This window comes from Oncorhynchus kisutch, linkage group LG8, assembly GCF_002021735.2.
Source record: "Oncorhynchus kisutch isolate 150728-3 linkage group LG8, Okis_V2, whole genome shotgun sequence".
NCBI lineage: Eukaryota > Metazoa > Chordata > Actinopteri > Salmoniformes > Salmonidae > Oncorhynchus > Oncorhynchus kisutch.
In genome coordinates this window covers 31,360,250-31,375,335 of record NC_034181.2, presented here as the reverse complement: position 1 = coordinate 31,375,335, position 15,086 = coordinate 31,360,250, and the positions used below count along the sequence as shown (strand labels likewise).

The 15,086-nt window shown below is 40.2% G+C and overlaps 1 protein-coding gene across 1 annotated transcript; it reads left to right on the top strand.

Moving 5' to 3' along the window:
* Positions 1–3,211: 3,211 nt before the first annotated feature.
* On the top strand, positions 3,212–13,798 carry lgi3 (leucine-rich repeat LGI family, member 3). The gene is made up of 9 exons (XM_020489922.2): positions 3,212–3,913; positions 5,159–5,230; positions 6,525–6,596; positions 8,378–8,449; positions 8,555–8,626; positions 8,862–9,031; positions 9,128–9,292; positions 9,485–9,575; positions 9,887–13,798. The coding sequence occupies exons 1-9, from the start codon at positions 3,705–3,707 to the stop codon at positions 10,614–10,616; spliced, it is 1,653 nt and encodes a 550-aa protein (XP_020345511.1). The 5' UTR covers positions 3,212–3,704; the 3' UTR covers positions 10,617–13,798.
* Positions 13,799–15,086: the final 1,288 nt, after the last annotated feature.

The following is a 15,086-nucleotide window of genomic DNA, read 5'->3' as shown; positions in this document are numbered from 1 at the left end:
CTGACCTTGTTGCCTTACAGAAAGCTCTGGTTGGTTTAAAACTTGTACTTAATGTAGGCAAGACTAAATACATGTTGTTCTCTAATTATCGCAAAAAAAAAAAATCTGATGGACTACATATTTATTCATTGGATGGTTCTCCCAGTCTATCGGGTTCCCGCCAATAAATATCTGGGCATTTGGATTCAATGTAAAAAATATATATATATGGATGAGCTAGTTAGAAAGCTAAGATATAAAGTGGGCTTCTTTTTTAGAAATAGATCTTGCCTCTCCCTAAATAGCAGGAAGCAGATTGTACAGTCAACTTTCCTACCAGTTATTGACTATGGTGACACCATTGACCAGATTGCGGCAGCCACTAGTCATAAATCTTTGGATGCTGTCTACCATAGCACCATTCGTTTTATCACAGGTGACAGTTTTAATACACTGCATTCTGTATCAAAAGGTTGGCTAGTCCTCATTAAAGTCTCGTAGATCACTTCATTACTGCCTTATTGTGTACAAAACTTTACTACACAAGCTTCCAGGTATAAAAACATGATACAAACCCTTTCACAAGGGTTGGCGAACTCTTGAGGTTCCTCGGGTCTACACTGAACTAGGTAAATCCACTTTTACTTTTAATGCACCTCATTGCTGGAACCAACTACAAAATGCATTTGAGTGGGATTTTCTGGTGCCGCTCTAGCAATTTAAAATATTGATTGGGGACCTTCGTACTGAGGAATGTAACTGTTTTTCTTGAATATTTGTGTCGTGCTGTATTCTAGTTTTACAATTGTTCTGATTTTGATTCGATTTTGTCTCATGAATTGTATATGCAAGGCTCTCTTGTGAAATAGACCCAGCACTCAATGGTGACAAAGGTAAACCATTGTTTTTACGAAAACAGTGTTGGGTCCTAGGCTACATGATAATGGTAGACAGTAGGCAGCAGACTGAAAGTGCTTGCTATCTGCTCATGACAACATTGTTGTTGTGTGGGAAAGCTGTCTGTGCCTGGCACTGCAGCTCTACTCTTGTCATGTCCCCTCCTCTGGCTGCCATCAAACTACTGTCTTCTGGATCCACACAGCTCCACTATATGGCCAACAGCTCCTCCTTGTGGGGATTCGACTCAGTTTTCCATATTTTTATTTCCATATCCTATAGATTACAGTGCCTTCAGAAAGAATTCAGACCCCTTGACTTTTTCACATTTTGTTTACTATTCTAAAATGGATAAAATCGTTTTTTTCCCTCATCCTTCACACAATACCCCATAATGACAAACGCAAAAACAGGTTTATAGATATATTCCATTTACATACGTATTCAGACCCTTACTCAGTACTTCGTTGAAGCACCTTTGGTGCAATTACAGCCTTGAGTCTTCTTGGGTATGAAAAAAATTGCCACACCTCTATTTGGGGAGTTTCTCCCATTCTTCTATGCAAATCTTCTCAAGCTCTGTCAGGTTGAGTGGGGGAGCGTTGCTGCACAGCTATTTTAAGGTCTCTCCAGAGATGTTCGAATCGGGTTCAAGTCCGGGCTCTGGCTGGGGCACTCAAGGACATTCAGAGACTTGTCCCGAAGCTTAGGGTCTTTGTCCTGTAGGAAGGTGAACCGTTGCCCCAAATCTGAGGTCCTGAGCGCTCTGGAGTAGGTTTTCATCAAGAATCTCTTTGTACTTTGCTCTGTTCATCTTTGCCTCGATTCTGACTAATCTCCCAGACCTTGCCGCTGAAAAACATCCGACAGCATGATGCTGCCACCACCATGCTTCACCGTAGGGATGGTGCCAGGTTTCCTCCAGACGTGACGCTTGGAATTCAGGTCAAAGAGTTCAATCTTGGTTTCATCAGACCAGAGAATATTGTTTCTCATGGTCTCAGAGTCTTTAGGTGCCTTTTGGCAAACTCCAAGCGGGCTGTCATGTGCCTTTAACTGAGGAGTGGCTTCCGTCTGGCCACTCTACCATAAAGGCCTTATTGGTGGAGTGCTGCAGAGTGCTGGTTGTCCTTCTAGAAGGTTTTCCCATCTTCTCCCCCGATTGCTCAGGGCGGCCAGCTATAGGAAGAGTCTTGGTAGTTCCAAACCTCTTCCATTTAAGAATGATGGAATCCACTGTGTTCTTGGGGACCTTCAATGTTGCAGAAATGTTTTGGTACCTTTCCCCAGATCTGTGCCTCGACACAATCATGTCTCGGAGCTCTACTGACAATTCCATCGAACTCATGGTTTGGTTTTTGTTCTGACATGTACTGTCAACTGTGGGACCTTATATAGACAGTTTTGTGCCTTTCCAAATCATATACTTTCAATTGAATTTACTACAGGTGGACTCCAATCAAGTTGTAGAAACATCTAAAGGATGATCAATGGAAACAGGATCCACCTAAGCTCAATTTCGATTCTCATAATGTAAATAAGTATTTTTTTTTTTCATTTTTTTTTTCATAACTTTGCAAAAATGTCTGAATACCTGTTCGTACTTTAACATTATGGGGTATAGTGTGTAGATTGCTGAGGATATATATATATATATATATATTAGAATAAGGCTGTAACGTAACAAAATGTGGAAAAAGTCAAGGGGTCTGAATACTTTATGAAGGCACTGTATATAGGATTCAATGGAATTCTATAGGTTCTAATCTGGGTTGTTCATGCTCTGAATCATCCTCCAAATCTGCATATGTGTGCACCATTGTCCTACATGTAAATTAAAAAGAAGAGGTAATATATGTTGTTACTGACAATTACTGATTCATGGGTTATGTAGTAAATTACTTATACAAATACAATGTTTAATATAAAAATATAACTTGCTAACTTGCCAAAAAGTGTATTACCATTACTAGTTGACTACCAGAACACAAGTTTGAAATGAGGCCAGCAGCTTAGCTCTGATATGCGGTAGCTACTGCAGTGATTCTCAGTACTCTGCCGCCCTTGTGGATGTTATCTAAGAGATTGTTCTCTTCTCTTCTATCCTAATATCTATTATCCTTTCCTATGACTCTTTCCTTTATTTTTCTGTGAGGCTTTATTCCTTGCCTATCTCCTCTCATTTAAATGTTAAAAGTGGTATTTTTCTTATTGTCTCCATAATTCCAATCCCGATAACAGGATGATAACAGGCTCAGAGAGAGAGAGAGAGATAGAGAGAGAGAGAGAGAGAGTCTGAGGCAGTGTAAAGACCCCAGAACCCCCTCACCCTTCCATTCCCACCCAGCCTGCCAGGCCTGACACTGCCTTGTTCCTCCTCTCCCCTCCCCCTGCCTGGCTGCCTCCCTGGTCATATTTTTAAGTCTTCTGTGTACGATAGTAAATCATTCAGAGTCAGTGGCGCTGCGTACAGGTCCTAGTGCGGGGAATTGTAGCCTCGCTCCCGCAGTCTGCACTCTGACAGCAGCTCTAGGGAGAACACACACATCCAGGGAAGCTGCAGAGCACACACACACATTCAGTGAAGATACCATCCGACTGCCCTCTTTCTCTCTCTCTCTCTCTCTCTCTCTCTCTCTCTCTCTCTCTCTCTCTCTCTCTCTCTCTCTCTCTCCCCAACTCTTCACAGTCTTTCGATAGCTCAGCAACATCACTTCTACTGCAACAGAGATTTTGTCTTGTTCTTCTTTGAAGAGAAAATACAACTTCTTGAGGCTCAGCAGTCTTTGTCACCAGTCCCTTTGCCTCTTTACATCCGTAGAGGAAATATGCTGAATGCCAGATCGAGAAGGGTCCCGGGATGGCTGAAGCTGTTGTCCAACCTATGTCTGCTTCTCTGCCTGGTGGGGGAGACTGGGGCCAAGAGGGTCCCCAAAATCCCCCGCTGTCCTACCACCTGCTCCTGCACCAAAGACAGTGCCTTCTGTGTGGATACCAAGACTATCCCCAAGAGCTTTCCCCCTGGGATCATCTCCCTGTGAGTACAACACTGATCACTCTGTGTGTGTCTGTTCATGTATACCTCTTTCAGATTTTTGGTCTATTCCTTACATTTCATTCCAAAATGATAAAACCAGCTGTTGATAATGTACATGAAGACTGTGATGTCATGCATGGTTTTTACGGATGACATCACATCACGCAAACATAGGCAACACTTTTACAATACATTCTGCAGAGTCTACTCTGGTTACCAAAAGCTTATACTTCATGTCTACAACATTTTTAAACAGTTTCAGATTATATTATACTATGTTTCTCAAGAGAGAAACACAGTGTTTGTGCTCCTCAAGAACGTGTGTCTGAAAGATTTTAAAGAGACATTATGAGAAAGAAAAGATGACGTTCACAAATGCTAATAAAAGATAACAAATGGGCACTGTGCCTCAGTCTCTCCTCATTCTTGGACAGAAGTCAGGGGGAGCTGGCAGAAATGAGACTACATTGATTGGAGTAGAGCAATGGGATGTGCCATAGCCCTCCTGGGAGAGACACTTACAATAGATTCACATCTCACAGCAAAAGACCTGCGTGTCCTCCAAGGAATAGTAACCTTACAAAGGTTAGATAGATAGTGCACACTCAATTAATGGAAGCCAATAATGTAGTAGATAGCATACTCTATCTGCATACATTTTACTTATACAATAATTTTGTCTCTATTGACTGAATTTATTATCTTTCTGTAATTGAGCATTTAAAGAGTTTGGGGAATTGAAGTGCACAAGCACTGCAAGGTGGAGGTGGCCTCATTTTAAAGTGATGAAGACATGGACCTGTGAATAAGGAAACTGTGTCCTAGTTTTAAAAGATTTTGCCCTTCTTGAAATTCAAATAGTAAGACAGATTTATCCACAGGAGCTCTTGGTAAAACATCCCATGCTGCATGTTCAGTTCTGTCAATAGATTGACTGTGCCTGGGGACTGAGGAGAACATTCCCATGCAGGCCCCATCCCCTTATATTGATTAGGTGTGATGCAGTACCACCATCCATCAGGATCTAACAATTCTTATTTTTCCCTTTCAACTTTTAACCAAAAGTTATGCTAATAAACATACAAAATTCACTAACCTCTGTGGCTGACTGGCAACATACATCCACTTTAAGCATGGAGCAACAAGCCCTTTCGCACAACAGGGGTTGGATAAGGATTATGAAATTGACTCAATGTTAATTGATGGAGTCTGAATGATGATAAGTTGATTGTCTGTACTCCTCAGGACGATGGTGAATGCAGCCTTCACTACAATCCCAGAGGGAGCCTTCTCCCACCTGCACCTTCTGCAGTTTCTGTGAGTATTCATGCATATCCCATCATCCCATTCTCTCCCTTCCTGTCTGAGTTAGAGGAACTAGAGCAAACAGTCTCAACTTTACTTCTGTGGTTTGGGTTAAAATGAAAAGGCTTAACATGTTCTCTCCAAGACACCATCTTCTATACAACAACAAAAAATCAGCTAGACCAATCTCGCCTGTTGTTTTGGAGACCAAAATCAAGATAATACATGTAGTAAGATTGAGGGCTAAACATACACATACAGATAACTAGATAAAACGCACAAGTCGTGAAGTAACATTTGTTAGACAATACAAGCACTATAAATCTCTTGAAATAAACTGTTATTGAAAACAGTGGTGACATGGCAGTAGTGAAAGTAAAGTGGCTCTGTATCAGTGTCATCGCCAATGACTGACTCCCTTCAGTTCTCTTCTGTTTAAACAATGGCTTATCTGTCTAAGCAGATTCAATGGAGTGTGTGTGTTTGTGTGTTTGCGTGTGTGTGTTTTCACATTTTGTGGTTTTGAGCTCATATTAAAAGGCCCAATGCAGCTGTTTTTATCTCAATATCAAATCATTTCTGAGTAACAATTAAGTACCTTACTGTGATTGTTTTCAATTAAAATGGTAAATAAGGAGCTTCTTAGCAAAGCTTCTTAGCAAAGAGCAATTTTCTCAAGAAAGAATTTCGCTAGAACTGTCTGGGAGTGGTCTGAGTGGGGAGGGGAAAACTGAAAACTAGCTTTTTGGCAGAGAGGTTTGGAACTCTCTTTCTTATTGGTCTTTTAACTAATGAATCACCTGGTGATGTCACCAGGCAGGACAAAACTCCATCCCACAAAAACAGGCTGAAATTTCAGGAGGTATTTTCAAATAGCTCTTACTGTAAAATGGCATTATCATTTAAAAAATGTCACAGTATTATTCCAACCACATAGCGTTTAAATATATATAAAACAAAGGAAAATTTGTTTTTTGACTGCACTGGGCCTTTAAAGCTGACCTATACTATATTGAACAGTTGATCTGTTCCTTGAAATTGAATAGCTCTTCCTATTTCCACTCCACAACCATTCAGGTGATTTATTTGTTACTGGGGAGGTGTTTTGTACACTACTTGTGTCCATGTGTAATCCTGTGTAAATAAATACACATTTACAGTAGCCAGTATTGATTAGCATGTTTTTTTTAACCTCTCCAGCAGTATTTTTCTGGAGATTTTGTTAAATTAAGCATTTGAAAAGGAAAGTGAAACAGATTTCCTTCCAGTGTGTTATAAACCTCTCTCTTTCTCTCCCTCTCTGCAGTCTGCTGAACTCCAACACCTTCACTGTTGTGGCTGATGATGCCTTCGCAGGTCTGTCACACCTGCAGTACTTGTAAGTGTCATACTTTGTGCCCTTATTCAACCACAGATATACCCCCAACAACCATTCTATCTGAGAGGATGAGGTAGTGGTGTTACAATGAAAGATCCAGTTCTCAGCCAGACAAGGATTGCGTAAATAGCATTGGATATTGATCCTCCTCCTACCACAGAGCCTTTACTGCCTTTGTGGGGCCTGATGAAGCTGAGCATACCATTTTGTTAATTGATGGGAAGTTGGGCCCCAGGAAATGTGAGGTTGCTGATACCATCACATTTGCTGCTTTTCACGGAAGCAATGCATTAGGCTCCATAAAATGATTGTGTGGCTCTGGCTGCAGCTCAGCCCTAGGGCTCTGCATCGCCCTGCCAGCTCTACCCAAGGTGGCTCCTCACTGTGAATGCTAATGAACTCATATCTTCATATTCAGTGCTGCTCAATATAGGAGACAGAATGCAGGCTGGCTGAGCTCACACGGTGTAGCCCTGGGATGCTTCACAGATCCAGAATGAATACAGAGAATACACTTGTAGTCAATTGTCACCTGAACTTTGATACAGGGCTCAGGCAATATTTATATTCATTACTGAACCCATGTAGAGGCACCCTACTAAGTATCTGATGATGGGGCTCTTTTGCCAACTGTCAATTCTCAATTTTAAGTATATCCAAAACATACACCTGCTATGTTAACTTCATTAGAAAAATGTGAGTGGGGGGATGATGGCTTGTTTGTTTTGAACAAGTTTCACCGCAGCCAGTAGGTGACTGTTCCTAGATCCCCTCCCCCCTCTTCTTCAACACTTGGCTTATACTCAAGGTCAGTGCTGCTCTTACTGCAGACATTCCAGCCAACAGCCAGGCCCAGGTCCATTCCCATTATAGCTGCTTAAGATTCAAGAAGCAGGACATGATCCCCTTGGTAACAAGCTTTTTAATTAAATAAATAAATGAGGGACAGACAGAGACACAATTATGATAAAAGGTTCAGTAAGACCAATGTTATACTCTGAATATGGAGAAGAAGGCTGTGTACTATGCATGATTGAAATGGCAATGTATTCAAATTATCTTGATTGTATTATATTGGCAAATGACCCCGAGTTCTACCAGAAAGCATGTTTTTATCATAAGAATACACATTCATTGAGATGCCACTATTAATACAAAGCTGTCTGTCTGAGTCATTCATTCACTGGGTTGATCTTGATTGTCATGATTGCTTGCATTTTTTCAGAAGTCTACTATCTACACTGAGTATACAAAACATTAAGAACACCTGCTCTTTCCATGACATAGACCGACCAGGTGAATCCAGGTATTGATGTCACTTGTTAAATCCACTTCAATAAGTGTATATGAAGGGGATGAGACAGGTTAAAGAAGGATTTTTATGCCTTGAGACAATTGAGACATGAATTGTGTGTGTGTGCCATTCAGAGGGAAAAACACAATATATAAATGCATTTGAAACCGGTAGAAGGTCCCAGGCACACCGGCTTTGTCAAGAACTGCAACGCAGCTGTTTTTTCCACGTTCAACAGTTTTCCATGTGTATCAAAAATGGTCCACCACCCAAATGACATCCAACCAACTTGACAACTGTGGGAAGCATTGGAGTCAACATCGGCCCGCATCCCTGTGGAACGCATTCGACACCTTGTAGAGTCCATGACCAGACAAATCGAGGCTGTTCTGAGGAATAAAGGGAGGAGTGTTCTTAATGTTTGGTATACTCCATGTATGTGTGACACAGTATAATGAGTGATCCTCTCTCTCTGTATGCCCATCAGATTTATAGAGAACAATGACATCCAAGCCCTGTCAAAGCACACCTTCAGAGGGCTTAAATCCTTGACTCACCTGTGAGTACATCTTCTGCCTATTTCTCTGTAAATATCAATGGAAGAATACTAGTTTTGAATTGTATGGACATGTTTTGACATTATTCATTTTCTGTTTTTTTGTAGTTCTCTGTCAAATAATAACCTGCAGCTCCTTCCAAGAGAACTCTTCAAATATTTTGACATTCTGACAGACTTGTAAGTACATATATTTTTAAAAGGGAACATGGTATCCTTATCATCATTGGATTCATCTTGTGATTTTATGTTTTTAAAACAAGTAACTAACTTATTAGTATTAACATATTATTACCATGTTATTACCCACTTTATGAAGTGCTGTAATTTAAAGTGCTACAGAGAATCCTTACTACAGATAGTTTTCTAAGAACTGTGTCATAGGTGGGCAATTATTGTTCTATGTGTTACCCAGAGACCTGCGGGGTAACTCATTCCGCTGTGACTGTAAAATCAAGTGGCTTGTGGACTGGATGGAGAAGTCCAACACCTCTGTCCCTGCCATCTACTGTGCCAGCCCATTTGAGTTCCAAGGCCGCAGAATCCATGATCTAACCCCACGAGACTTCAACTGTATCAGCGCAGGTTTGTCCCCAATTATTAAAACAATTATTCATTTCACAGGACATCAAGGCACTTCATTTACAGGTTGATAATCTTCATCTCTCTCTTCCCCTGTAGACTTTGCAGTTTATGAAACTTTCCCCTTCCAGTCTGTGTCAGTGGAGTCCTATGAATTCAACGACGATCAGTTTGTGGCCTTCGCCCAGCCTGATACTGGGTTCTGTACACTGTTTGTATGGGATCATGTGGAAATGGTCTTCCGGATGTACCATAATATAACATGTACGTTTCTTCCAAGACGCCTTCTAAAAATAAGTATTCATGCCAGAAGACAATCAATGCATTCAACTATTATCATTTAATTATAGACCAAGGGAATTTACATTGTATCTGGGAGCAAACTACTTCTTTAAGTACACAGAGGATACTGAAGTCAACTAAACTTGCTACTTTCTGCTTCTGTGTTTCTCCTAGCTCGCTCCGCTGTCTACTGCAAGCCTGTGGTAATAAACAACACTCTTTACATGGTTGTGGCTCAACTTTTTGGAGGATCCCACATCTACAAGTGAGACTTATTCCAATTCCTATAAGCAATACAGTGTCATTGACTTGTTCATTTTCTTAGCCACAAACTGTGTTAAATGCATACTTCGAGATTTTGGCAATGAGGCCCTTTATCTACTTTCTCAGAGTCATATGAACTCGTGGATACCATTTTTATGTTTCTGTGTCCAGTATGAAGGAAGTTAGAGGTAGTTTCGTGGGCCAATGCTAACTAGCATTAGCTCAATGACTGGAAGTCTGTGGATATCTACTTAAGGTTAGATGTTTACAATGATGATTTAGGGATGGCTGACCTGATTGATACCTTTACAGGTGGGAAGAGGACCCACAGCGATTTGTGAAGATTCAGGACATTGACACCACACGTGTGAGGAAACCCAACTTTGTTGAGACCTTCCAGCTGGATGATGAGTGGTACTTTGCAGTAGCAGACAGTTCCAAGGCAGGCTCTACGAGCATATACCGCTGGAACAGCAACGGTTTCTACTCCCACCAATCCCTTCATCCCTGGCATCGTGACACCCATGTGGAGTTCCTAGATGTGGAGGGGAAGCAGCGTCTCATTCTCTCCAGTGCCTCCCAGCCCCCAGTGGTTTACCAGTGGAATCGCAGCCTGCGCCAGTTTGCCTTTCATTCCCAGATCACTGAGACTGCTGACGTGCAGATGGTCAAGCATTTCTGGGTGCGCAAAGTTCTCTACCTCTGCCTTACACGCTTCATTGGCGACTCCAAGATTCTCCGCTGGGAGGGGCAGCGCTATGTTGAGATTCAGACCCTGCCCTCACGTGGTTCCATGGCTGTGTATCCATTCATCGTGGGCCCCCGCCAGTATCTCCTCTTAGGGAGTGATTTCTCCTTCTCTCGAGTTTACTTGTGGGACGACCTTACCCAGCGCTTCCAGCTCTTCCAGGAGCTCAACATGAGAGCACCCCGGGCCTTCAGCTTGGTGTCAGTGGACAACAAAGACATCCTGCTGGCAGCCAGCTTCAAAGGCAACACCCTGGCCTACCAGCACCTAATAGTGGATCTTAGTGCCAAATAGACCAATCCAGTCAGAATCTCTGAGACCATTCATGAGTCTGTTCTGTTCTTATGAGGCCCGATTCCAACTTAGGAATTTACAAATTTCCTACACACGTCTTTCCGACGCATTTCTTAGTATTTTGTATTCAGACTTACCTTATTTAGTCGCATAACGCGCTCTGCAGGTGTGGCTACCTTGCACACTCTGAATAAATTTCATTCAACCCTGAAAACCCTCCCACTTGCTAGCCAACAGATTTTCTCATGGAATCTTCATTCAATATTTTTTTCAGTGCACTTATCTTAAGCCATCCCTTTAAATACAGTGCACCTTTTAGTTTGAATTTTGTCGACAGACTCAAGAGAACGGGTTCAAAATATTAGGGATCAATGAAAGAAAACACCAATTGGTAGATGGTAGATACAAAAAATACTCTGATCTTGCAGATTATTTGGTTTTAGGAAAGTATTTATGAATCATAAAAAACAGGTTTAGAGAAACTTTACGCACGAAAGAAAGAAAATGTTGATTTAATTCATTCTGAAAATTGCCACATTCAGTTCTTCAACACATGATAATGTTGGAAGATTAGTGTACATAGAATTATAACAGGGAGAATAGTGTACAACAGTGTTCTATCCTCTCGCCTGCACTAACCATGGAACTGTGTGATGACACGGCCAAGTACTGCGCCATGCATGGGGTTCAAACTATTACAGCTTGGTCTGCGCTCCACTCCGTAATGATTGAATTATGTCTTTTTATATTATCAACTGTTACTAATGATTCTCAGCAACAACCACACAGCCGTGACGGCGTTTACAGAGGAAACAAATGAAGGTAAACACAACAATGTAAGTAAATGGAATGATAATGAAGGTTATACCAACTAAAGGGAACTAAAAGTAAATTGTCAGTTGAATATGTGTTGTTATTAGGCCTACAGTACTGACGGTCGATACTGATAGTGGCTAATATTTCACATGATAGAAATAGGAAACAGAGAAAGTCATGGTATTCAAGACATTCGAGAGTGCCCATCCCTGCAAGTTAAAAAAGACTGTACAATTTAAATTCTGTATAATGGCACAGTACTTCATAACCTTTACTGTGGGAAAGTTGATATGTTCATATGCTTCAGTTTGCTGCCATATGACTGGTTTCACGTCTCCACAGATTGTAAGGTAAAATAGACCTAACACAAGTGTTATTTATATTTACAATTCCCTTATCAAAAACGGATTACTCATTTACCTAGCTGTTATCAATAGCTCTTATCAAGTTGTAAATTACAGTGCATGGTGAATGCTGTTATTTCTATCAGAAAAAAATTAAGTAGATGCTTTTTCCTCTTGGAATTGGAAGGTTCGCTCGACCTTATTCATGGTTTCCTCGTGCGTAAAGGTGGTGGAATTATGAAGGAATTAAGTCAAGATCAGAATATGGCATATCTGTAGACACACCTCTGCCACACCTTCATTTCTTAGATCTCCACCCCCAACCAATTGCAGGTGAATAGCATGCTATTCTCATGCTTAAGTTTGTCAGAATATGCTTAGAGGGAAAAGTGCATAATAAGGGAATTATGTTCAATTTAAGCAAGGTTAACTCGGGTCGGAATCGGGCCCATGGAGAAAAGCAAAACATCTAAGCTATGTGACTAAATGCCTGTTAGGTTAGTTAACCACTTTTGAAGAGTGAGTACTAACAAACAGGAAATGCATGATATCTTCTGATGTCTCTGATTGAATCAATTAATGTGTAATGACAAAACATATCACCATGATTAATACGTGTCAAATCACTTTGCAACATCACTACTTACTCTATTTACCATGAATTCATGCTACATGGAAAATATAATGGAAAGTGCAGATATAGTACAAATAAAAACATATAAGTAACATCAGATTATGTGAAAAGCATGTGCATCTACTGAACGGTTTTCTATTGACTGTTATAAAATCATTTTATTCATGCAATAGGGCGAAGACGAGTAGGCGGCCAGTACGTTGCAATAAACTTTAGTGAACTATTAACTATTAACATTAACATTCTGTTAATAATTCACTAAAGTTTATTGCAATTTACTGGCTGCCTACTCATCTTCTTTCTTGAATTACCTGCCATTAGGGGCCTGCCCTCATCTCATTCATGCAATAGGAAAATAACTGTTCACATCAAATAGAGTTTGATATGGACATTCTATGAAATGCTAGTTAATATATTTTCAAAGCAATATAAACTGTAATCTGCATGCCATAATGGTATCTTTACAGTAAATTATATTTTATAAAATAATGCTTATTCTGTATAAGTTTTATAATGTTTCACAGGTAATAAGAGCTATCAATGTTTTTGTCATAAATAACATGTATCTCTCTATGTTGTTGATCATGATTGATACCAATATATTTTCATTAATCTAGAATGTAGCTAGGCTACACAGATTTCTCTAAATTAATGTGAACTGAATAGTACTGGAAGATTATGTCAAGCTCCTGTCATATATGTGAACATATGCATGAATATGTACACTTTGTATGTTGTGGCTGAACTACACGGGCAGTCAATTGCCCAAACATTTTTATTCCCAATTTGAATGCCTAACAATTGAGAATCAGTTCAAATCCAGGCTTGACTCCTCATGTCTGTATTTGCTAAACGTTCAAAATTTTGCCTAGAGAATGTGTCAACATCCAAATTCTGGCCAAATCTCTGTGCACTTTGATTCTACATAACTTATAGCTTGTCTTCAGACATTTTATGTTATTCCCCTCTGTGCATTTTATGTAGCTTTACACTGTATGTAATGTAATGTATCCATGCATCTACTGTAATAGTGCACCCATATTAACTAAAAAACTTGCAATAAATACTCAATTTAAACATCCTCATTTACACAGTTGACATTTACACATTTTTCTGTGATTGGCCTTTACTGCATTTGTATGGAGAAAAGTTACACTCTCTATGTCAAATATAAAATAACTAGGTTCAACATTATTCTTTATATAGTCTACCATGTCTACACATTTTATGTGGGTTATTATTAGTATAGCGATTGTATGGTGCACTAAAGTGTAGCCTAAATCACCCTTACCACCATGGAAGTGGATATAGTGTGAGAGCTAAATATTTGCCCTGAAAATTGTTGCCACTTGTACGTATCTGAAGTAATAAATGTCCTTTTAAAAATGCTGCATCTAAGCTTTACTATTCTGAACTTTATTATTCTGGACTTTAGTTTTCCTTGATCAGCCAATGAAGTCCCACCCAGTTGACTACATTAAAATGGTGGAAGCTCTCAATGGCGCTTCCCATGCTAATACAGGCTTTTGGCCACTAGAGGCCACTGTCATTTTCTATGGGTACTTCCTACTACAGCTATCTAGTCAATATGGGTGACAGTCACAGTAAGCACATGCATACAACTAATGAAGCAACAGTACAACCATCATTAGTACTTTTTATAAAAAAATTAAGAATAATACGTTTTCAAACATAATTTTTTTTCTAAGACGACCAGTGAAATTGTTATTCCTATTTGGTATCCTTGGGACGTCCCTATCCTAAACCCTAAATCTTAACCCCTACCCATACCCTAACCTTAACCTTTTAAAATGTTTAACTTCAATGGGGTAACGTCCGAGTTTGGACATCCCAAGGAGCCCGGATAGCAAGGACCACATTGAAATAAAACTCAGTTTTGTGAGTTGCCAGTGACCATCATTGGTTACCACCTTTCAAAGTTCGTTGCATTATGGGGTAAAAGTACATTTCGACTGCATGAACTTTACAACAATCGTGTGCTGGGGCGGCAGGGTAGCCTAGTGGTTAGAGCATTGGACTAGTAACCGAAAGGTTGCAAGTTCATATCCCTAAGCTGACAAGGTACAAATCTGTCATTCTGCACTAGGCTGTCATTGAAAATAAGAATTTGTGACTTGCCTAGTAAAATAAAGGTAAAAAAAAAATGTGATCAAAAGTCATGAAGTTTTGACTGCAAGTTTCTGCAGTTGCTCTTTACCAACTGCAGCCATCACCTGCATCATGGTAGGCTCTATTGCCAACCAATCATTAGGTTGTTTTTGTTTGACACACACGAATGTGTCCAAAGGTATAACTAAAACAGGAACCAACTATGATTCACGTATACAGTGGATGTGTACAAAGGAATGTGATATTTGATGCTCTCTCTCACTGATCGAGAGTACACAAGTATGATTTCAGTTTGTGAGTCAGTAATATGGGAGTTGGAGCCATGTTTATTTCGACATTATAAAGATTTTTTTTATAAACAATGGCAACACTGCCATGTTGATCTTATTGAACCTTGCTGTTGGAAAACCATATTAGTGTCTGACTTTCGGCTGTCACAGATGCACTTCCCCCCCCCTACTTCACTCCTTGACTTTCATCTATAGTTGGTTGCTTTCGCCTTACCACTCAAACACGCCCCATGTCCACCCACACCAGGCATGTATG